The sequence below is a fragment of the Lycorma delicatula genome, chromosome 8 (genome assembly GCF_047948215.1).
Source record: "Lycorma delicatula isolate Av1 chromosome 8, ASM4794821v1, whole genome shotgun sequence".
NCBI lineage: Eukaryota > Metazoa > Arthropoda > Insecta > Hemiptera > Fulgoridae > Lycorma > Lycorma delicatula.
The window spans coordinates 496,862-506,601 of NC_134462.1; the positions used below are offsets into that span (position 1 = coordinate 496,862).

At 31.1% G+C, this 9,740-nt stretch overlaps 1 protein-coding gene across 5 annotated transcripts in view; it reads right to left on the reverse strand.

Annotated features, from left to right (window-relative positions):
• Positions 1–1,051, reverse strand: part of LOC142329266 (uncharacterized) — a 48,647-nt gene extending 47,596 nt beyond the window's left edge. For 2 of the 5 annotated variants that reach the window (XM_075373690.1, XM_075373695.1), the window contains exon 1: positions 918–1,051. Coding sequence is in view for 1 of the 5 variants with exons in the window: in XM_075373694.1 (XP_075229809.1) it covers positions 918–941 (24 nt within the window). In the remaining 4 variants the exon portion in view is untranslated. The remainder of the gene's footprint in view (positions 1–917) is intronic. The other 3 variants (XM_075373694.1, XM_075373691.1, XM_075373693.1) reach the window with 3 other exon arrangements.
• Positions 1,052–9,740: the final 8,689 nt, after the last annotated feature.

A 9,740-nucleotide genomic window follows, 5' to 3' on the forward strand; every position in this document is an offset into this window, starting at 1 on the left:
TATATATTACTGATTCATAAGACATCTAATAATGTAATGCAGAAAATTGTTATTCCAATTTACAACATGTAAGAGTAATTGTATAAAAAATCAAATTGAAAAATACAACACTAGACGACAAAATATTGATTGCTAATAACTGATTAAAGAACACAATTCAATCAATATTTAAAAAATTACAATTTTATTGAGCTTAGAAAAAAAATTTTTTTTTTTTTTCTTAGATGTAATAGGTCTATTAATGTTTGTAACTCAACTACCTACAAAAAGCTGAATTTATAAGTTACTCCTGATCAATACATAAATAGCAATTTGCTTTAAAAATCACAAAATTCATATAAATTTACCTTAAGACTACTTAGACACCAAATTATTTCTACTAATTTCTTTTATTTGCACAAACACATTCATTACAAAAATCGCAACTAAATATGTAAAATTACTATTTAACCAAATTATACATGCACTTAACATTAACAGAAAGTTTAATAATTTGATGAATAAACAGGATAATACAATATCAAATATAATTAATCATAAGCACAAGTTTGGAGCAGATAAGGTCAATACTAAAGATATTTGAATTTAACGATAACGAAATTAACATTATTAAACATGCATATAAATTTAATATACCAACTTTAAATATGAATAAAGTTATCAAAAATACAATTATAAAAAATTGTTGGCAAGCTGAACTTTCATTTATATTTTATTTATAAAATACTAACGGTGCCACGTTATGAAAATTTAACCTAAATTATTATAATTACAGGGCACAGTTCGTTTTCATCGTAATTAATTTTTTTGTGTATACAATTTAAATCATTTCAATTGCTTTAATAAATGGATGGAGGTATTAACTTAAAACTAGAATACTAAGAATTTAAAAGTATCGATGAACTACTTAAACTTACGACCGATTTCTCATAACTGATCATTAATTGTTAGCATTTGACTACTTTATGAAAAAGTCAAATAATCCAAAGACTGCTAAACACAAATCACACAGATCTTAACCAACAAACATTACTTGCACACTATTTCCCGCTAAAACAACTTGGTTTATAAAATTAATTTAAACGTAAAATTGCGATATGACATTTGGAACAAAGTTTGAAGTTAGATATCAGAAAATTGAAGTATTAAGTAAAACAACTCATGAAATCATAAAATCCTTAGTAAAGATGATCAACAGTAATATTTTTATTTTTATTGCGTAATAATTCATCTTACAACCTGTTGTGAAGCATTATAACTTACGAAATAAAATGTCTTGCACTCAGAAATATATATACTAGTTTTTTTCATAAATACTGTTTTTTTATATAAATTATTTTATTAGATTGCATTCTACATTCTATTATTTTTTAACTCTTTAAAATATATTGTATCTAGTACTTCGATTCCAAAAACCACAGTCTCTGTAAGCTGGCTCTCTGTGTAAAACAGTGGTGGGAAATGGAAACAATCTTGTAGTTTAATTACCGGTCTGTATCTCTATCACAGATCTAACTGCGGTAAACGCTTTTGTTTACAATTATTAAATATTGAGTTTATTTTTATGAATTTGTACGTATTAATTAAGATTTACGTCATCTTTAAAAGAAATTGCAGTATTCAGAGTTGATCTTTAATGCTATTACCTAAAAAAAAAAAACTTCATTATATTTTTAATAATTACATAAACGCGTTAATTTAAATTTCCTTTAAATTTTGCAATAGATAAACTATTAGTAAATATAATGATACTAAAAATTTTAATGATTTAAATTTGTTTGAAAAAATCATCCACCTTTAAGACAGAACAATAGCGTAACTTGTGCTTGTCTGAAACTCCATTGAGATGAATGCACACAATAGTTAAAAAATAGTAAATGGCTTTGTCTAGTATTGTAAAGTTTTTTTGGATGGATGATAGTAAAAATAGATGATTAGAACTAGAATAATTAAAAACATAATAGTCATGGTTATGACTTGTTTTATTCAATTTGAACAGCTGTTTACACACATCAGTCACACTTCATCTTTTCAGTATTTTTAAACAAGCTTTTTAATAATAATATTTCTATTAAGTTATACCTTAATCCATGTTGAATGGATTGCTCAACCGAATGAAGAATCACGTGAGGAGGTAGTCTGCTATTCATTGAACTGTGCTTGTAGTTATTTGTTCACAGACAAGAGACTTTTTTTTTATTCAATTTGATCTACTTAGAAGAATACTACGAATAGGTATAAATATTAAACTGTAATGGGTAATTTTAATATTAACTAGCTGACTCAACAATGCTTTGCTATTGCTAGATTTGATTTATTATATAGATTAAATTAACACAATTTAAAGTTTGATAAAACATTGAACATTACGGAACTTCATAAAATGTAACCTTTCCCTTTTTCCCTTCTCCTCCGTTTCTTCTCACATAAATAATATATATTCTGAATAAGAGCCAAATACAATTTTTCGAAATATCTAGAGCCCAGCGCCACCTAGCGGGTCCAAACTAATTCAGAAACCTTCACAGGCATGCGCACAATTCTCCAAAGTTTCATCGCAGCCGTGTTGAGTGGTATAGGAACGCAAACGGGACAGACAGACAAACATCCGTTCTTTTATATACATATATATATAATGAAACGACTAGTTTAATAAAATAGTATACTATATTATTTTCTATATATTTTATAGAAGCAAAATGGCAGCTTTCAAATAAAAACAATTTCAGACAAACCACATTTTTTATTCATTTCAAAATAGCTGGTAAAAATTATTAAACAGATAATTTAGAACTAGATTAATTAAAAACAATTAATTAGTCAGACTAATTATTAACTTGTTTTATTCAACTTGAACAGCTGTTTAACAATACATCAGTCATATTTCATTTTTTCAATATTTTTAAACTAATCTCTTCTAAACTAATTATTTTTTATATAAATATAATTAATTTAATTTTATAATTAATTTTTCTATAAATTTTTCCCATACAATCAGGAGGCCTCTAAAATCGAAAATCTTTTATTCAAAATTTGGAAATTTTGATGCTTGTCTTATTTTGGTAATAATCATATCAATAAATAAACTTCTTTGATACTTCCAAATTTCAAAAAATTCGGAAATAAACTAATTTTGTTACGTATTAACCTTATTTAAGAGATTGCGAAAATTTAGGTTTTTGCAATAATAAGAATTTCACAATAAGGTTTTCAGAATTCAATGGAAATATCCATAGTATATATGTACCTATGTGCATACGTATACATCTCTAATAACTCAAAAACGATTAACTGTAGGATGTTGAAATCTCGGATTTAGGAATTTTGTAATATCTAGCTGTGCACCTCTCCTTTTAATTGCAATCGACTGAACCAAAAAAGCTCAAATTCAAAAAATTTGGATTCTGGACTTGCCTTAACTGCAGTAATAAACCGTAACTGAGAGCTTTTCAACGATATATCATAAGAAACTTCTGAATTAATTTTAACATTTAGCAGATGTTTAACAGTAGATACTGAAAGTCTCTACCCCTTTCTGCAGACCAAATGTTCCCTGTATTTGAAAAACTCAACTGGAGCAGATGTCCCAGGCAAAGACATTGCAAACTCAACAGAGTAAACTGTTCGCAGCTACCTTGTCTTTGAGTGAAATTCATTCACAGTTCGCCTTTTCAACATCATGTAATATGATAACCGGTTTAGAAAGTTTCTTTTTCAGAGCGATGAACGAACATTCTGGTCTCTCGGATCAAAGAAGTTTTTTTATTTTTGTGTAGCGAATAAAATGTTGTCATTTCTCAATTTTCCTACAGCTAAAGATTCTTTCTTCATGAAATCATACACGTTGTTTACAATTTCGCGCACCTGTCTTTGAAGTTTTTTAACTATTCGCACGTAAACGAACTACTTTAAAAAGTTTGAATGGTAAACCACGATAAAAACTTTTTATAAAATATCGTATCGTACATCGATTAACAAATACACGACATGCCAAAAGAACCGTAGAACTTAACTTTATGTATATGGAAAAGCAAAAGAAGAACAAAAATAAAATGAAACATGTCACTTTCTTAAAACTGTAATTACACAAAAATACATTGCTACTAAGAGAAGACTAACCATGGTGTGCCAGTGTTAGAGAACAACAGAACAGCAGTGACGTATGCGGGCTGATTATCCAAGCTCGCTCTTTCTGTATTGGGGGTTACTGTACGTTACGAAATTATTAAATATTAATGCAGTATTGCACATTGTTGATCAACTGTTATTATACTGCCAACTTTGAAATAAAAATATTTCAAATAATTTGTTGTACTTCTGTCATTAATAAAAAAAAAAAACAACAAAATACTATTAAATAAGTACTTTACTCGGACGAAATGATTCCGGAACCGATTTAAACTTTCTCCATACTTAAAATCTCAATTAAAAAAATTGGTTTGTGCCTCCACGTTGGTTCGTCTGGATAACCAGTTAGAAACGTGGAGATTTCTACTGGTGAACTAAATCGGAATCACCTCTCTGGATCACATCCAGAGTTGTAACTCGGGAATTTATTCCCACCCAAGGCTGACTTGCCTTTGAAAGTCAAATATGGAAGGTCTTTTAAGAAAAAATCCACCGTCTGGTAAATACCAGAGAAGGCTGCACTCGGATCCGGTGGGCAGCTGCTTAAAAGATAACAATGAATCGGAGCGTTTGGAAACACCCAAAAACAACACAACTTCAAAATTGAGGATAAGACACAAGCAAATAAACTACATTGCCACTCACAACATTAATTCTCTAACTCAACCCGGCAAACTAAAAACTCTAACAGACATAATGGACAAACAAAATATCCTAATCGCAGGACTTCAAGAAATGAGAAACACCGATCGAGAGCCGTTTGAATCTCTGGGTTACAGAATTTACAAAGGAATCCCCGAGAAACGTGTGATGAAGAATTGCCCACAGTTCGGAACAGGATTTGCAATCAATCTTAAAATAATTGACTCAGTCGTAGAATTTAAGTCTTACTCCCCCAGGATTTCAACCTTAACCCTAAAATCAGCCAATAAATTCTACACCATAATAAATGTCCATGCTCCCACCAATGACAAAAACAATCTTAAAAAAGATAGAGAAGAGATGGACAAATTCTGGGAACTTCTTGACCAAACTGCAAACAACATAAATAAGACCCACACGAAGATTTTAATAGGGGACTTTAATGCCCAACTTGGTAAAGAACGAAGATATCGTGATATTATCGGAAAATGGCCTGCCCAAAAGAAAACTAACAAGAACGGCCAAAGACTTGTCGAATTTTGCAGAAACCATAATATGATCTCAAAATCCACCTATTTTATGAGAAAACCAAACAAATTGAAGACTTGGAAACACCAAGATTGGAAAAAAGGAGAATGGCAACTGGATCATGTTTGCATGGACCGGAATTATCACAAGGAAATTTATAATGTAAAAGTCTTGAGAGGAACAGATACTGGATCGGACCATTACATAATTAAAGTTAAAATAAAATTCACCCCGCATAAAAAGAAAAAATCCCAACCTAAAAACAAAAGAGCTTATGATCCACATAAATTAATAAACAATGCCATCTTTGAAGAAACAAAAAAAAAATCAAATTAACTAATAATTTAAAAGAACTGACATCCCAACTAAAAGAAATAGCTGAAGAACTACCCCCTATAAACCCAAGAAAAAAACACCAATGGTGGAATGAAGAATGTGACAAAGCAGTCAAAGACCGACACCGGGCTTGGATCAACCACCAAACCCAGAAAACTGAAGAATCTAACCATGAATTCATCAAACAAAGGAAAATAACTCAGAAAATTATAAGAGGAACCAAACGACAAGCCCAAAAAAACTTGATTCAGCAAATAGAAGAAACTTCCAAGAAAACTAATTTCCGAGACTATTATAAAATTTTTGGTCAGGCTCTTCAAAGATATGAACCATCCCACCCTTATGCTGAGAGGAAAAAAAGGAAATATGGCCCACACCAATAAAGAAAATGCTGAAATTTTGGCAGAAACCTTCAATAGACTCCTCAACTGTGACGACCCCCCAGAGCTTTTTGAGATTGACACTGAAACTCCAGTTAAAACTTCACCAGTAAATATCAACCCGCCAACAATTCAAGAAGTTCTCGCAGCCTTAAATGAAATAAAAAAACTACAAAGCAAGCGGAGAAGACCAGCTTTTCGCAGAACTCTGGAAACACTCATCAGTTTATTCAGTCAAAACTTCCCTACATCTATGTCTCGTGAAAATATGGAACGAAGAAAAACTTCCAGAACACTGGACCACAGCCCTCATCCATCCATTACATAAAAAAGGGGATAAAACTAATCCGGAAAACTACAGAGGCATATCTCTCCTGGATTGCACATACAAAATCCTGTCGAGAATCATATACAACTGATGCAAAGACCAACTTGAACTGGAACTTGGGGAATACCAAGGGGGATTTAGGCCATGGAGAGGTTGCCCGGAGCAAATAATATCCCTAAAACTTATGATGGACTTATATAAAAGACAGAAAAAACAACTAATAATCACCTTCGTCGACTTTAAAAGGGCCTATGATTGTATACACCGACCATCCATGCTGAATATTCTGAGAAACCTGGGCCTTCACCCTAAACTCGTAAACATGATAAAATTAACTTTAACCAATACCCAGTCCAGAGTGAAATTCAGAGGTGAACTCTCTCAACCCTTCTACATAAAAACTGGATTGAGGCAAGGAGACGGCCTCTCACCACTCCTTTTTAACTGCGCCCTCAAATTTGTCATGAGAAAATGGTATGAAATAAATCCCAAAAATATAAAAATGGGTACTAAGAAAATCTCCATCACACTAAATTGCCTAGGATTTGCAGATGACCTAGCTCTTTTAGCAAATAATATTCAAGAAGCCAAAACACAAATCATGAGCCTTCAAAACCTAGCACAAAAGATAAGGCTTCATATCTCTTTCGAAAAAACTGAACTAATGGCCATAGATCCTCTGGTAATAGAGCACATTAGGTAAACAATCAGAAAATTAAAATAGTAAAACAATTTAAATATCTAGGGGAAATAATAACTTATAATTTAAATGAAAAAGTGACATGGCAAAACAGGACAAATAAAATGATTAAATCCCAAAAATTAACTTGGTCAACATATAACAAAAAATGCCTTTCTGCTAAAACAAAACTTAAACATTATAAAACTGTAGTACAGCCAGAAGTCACCTACGGAAGCGAGACCCTTTTCAAAATCACTCAGAAAAACCGAATTGAAAAAATTCTGAAAATAGAGAGGAGAATTGTCAGAACGTGTATCAATAAAAAACACCAAAAAGAAGGCCAATGGTGGATTGTGCCAAATGAGGTGGTGTATCGAGAAATAGAGCCTGTTACTGATACTATGCGGAAAAAAAGAATCTCTTTCTTCGGTCATTTCATAAGGACACCGGAAACAAGACTGTCAAGAAATATCATTGAAAAGCTCTGGTTCCAAAAGCTAGAAGTAAGATGGATCAAAGAAATTAGAGAAGATATGAAAGAATTGGGAATTTCCCTGACTGACCTACAGAATAAAACTGGAAAAATTACAAAGCTAAAAGCATTAGATTTAAACAAAAGACAGACAAACGACAAAATACAACGAAGAGGGTGTTTACGGATGAAGAAAAGAAAGCAAGATCTGAACGGATGAAGAAATACTGGGCAGCGCGAAAGAGTAAAATAACACGCTTTTCTCAGAAAAGATCCAACTAAAATTGACTTAAGTGGTCCCATGTTGGCCGTAAAAGCATAATAATAATAATAAGTACTTTACTCACAAACGTAGTAATGTACTGTTTTTAAAAAGAATTCTAATTTTTTTTACAAGTTTTGTTTAAAAGTTAATGTATTTTATTACCCACTTAACAAAGTTATTGTACATCAAACATAAAAAACAGGGGGGTTTTAACCCAGTTTATTGGTTTTCATCCTAGATTTCTCATAACGTACTGCAGATACGGTTCTGGGATCCATTCAATTCTATATTTCAGTTCAAAAATCACCAGAAATCACTAATTCTGCCATTTAATTAACGTTCTAAAAATTTCAGAACGACCTCATTTACCGAGAAATCCGAGCGATATATTTCACTAGCAGTAACTCGCTAACGAAGCATTTTAGGACATATGTTTATATATGAATTTTTTTTCATTATTTTTACGAGTAGAATAGGTTACGAAAGTCCCAGGAGAACATAATCCAACAATATTTGTAGTGCTTGTGTGAAACACAACTTAGTTAAAATCATCCTGCTCAGGTAGTTACATGTCTAACCCACCGGGTTGGTCTAGTGGTGAACGCGTCTAACCATATCAGCTGATTTGGAAGTCGAGTGTTCCAGCGTTCAAGTCCTAGTAAAGTCAGTTATTTTTATACGGATTTGAATACTAGATAGTGGATACCAGTGTTCTTTGGTGGTTGGGTTTAATTAACCACACATCTCAGGTTGGTCAAACTGAGATGGTACAAGACTACACTTCATTTGAACTCACATCCTCTAAAGCATTATCTGAAAGGTAATTACTGGAGGTTAAACAGGAAAAAGAAAGAAGGTGGTTTCATGTTTAAACCTAAATCAGCTGATTTCGAAGTCGAGAGTTCCAACGTTCAAATCATAGAAACACGTTACTTCTATACGGATTTGAATACTGCGTCGTGGATATCGGTGTTCTTTGGTGGTTGATTTCAATTATCCACAGATCTCAGAAATGGTCACTGTACAAGACTACATTTCACCTACACTCATACATATCATCGTCTGAAGTATAATACCTGACTGATTCCCTGAGGCTAAAAAAACCTTTTCTTAAATTTTACCTTTTTTCCCTGATAGGAAAAAAAGGTAATTTCATATTTGTCTGAATTTAGAAGGGTTTTATCAGTGGTAAGTGTTGACAGTTTGTTTGGTGTTTAATTTTTAATATTAACTGAAATGGTTAATGAAACTGCAGTACAGTTGGTGATGCCTGACCTGTTTTTATAATAATTTTCTAATTCCTAAGCAGAAATAACAGTGTTTTAATAAAGAACTTTTATTTCAAATTTAGAAATTTTTAAAATAAAATAAATTTTATTGCATTATTTATTATTAATGAAGCAATAAAAATAATTCAGCGATAATAAAATTCAACAATTTTTGCTACATTCAACAGTTCTTAATATAATATAATCTTAATTCTTCCAAACAAATTATCAAATCTGCCGTTTGGTCATCATAAATAATGGTTGAACCTACATGAAAAATGTCATATTTCAGTTTCAATTATTATTAATTTTATTTCACCAGTATTGTAGAAAATCATTTAAGTTAATATTCAAAATGTTGAATGCTGCCTTATTTAAAGATATACTTTAAAGAGTAATGTGTTTGTATTTAAAATTCTGAATATATATATATATATATAATTACTATTTTTAACCTATTCACATATATTTTTATTATTCCTACCTGTGATATTTTATTCATAGTTTTGTCTTTTCTTTTTTTTTTAAGTGTCCCTTTCAAATATTAACATTTGAAAAAGATGGTGAAATCATTCCTCTAAAATAAGAACAATTAAAATACAAGGGTGTGACCTCTAGCTATTCAAATTTGAAACCATTTATGCTACTATTAATAATCTTCTTACTTATCTATGTATACACATTGTATATAAGATATGCTTTTTAACTATT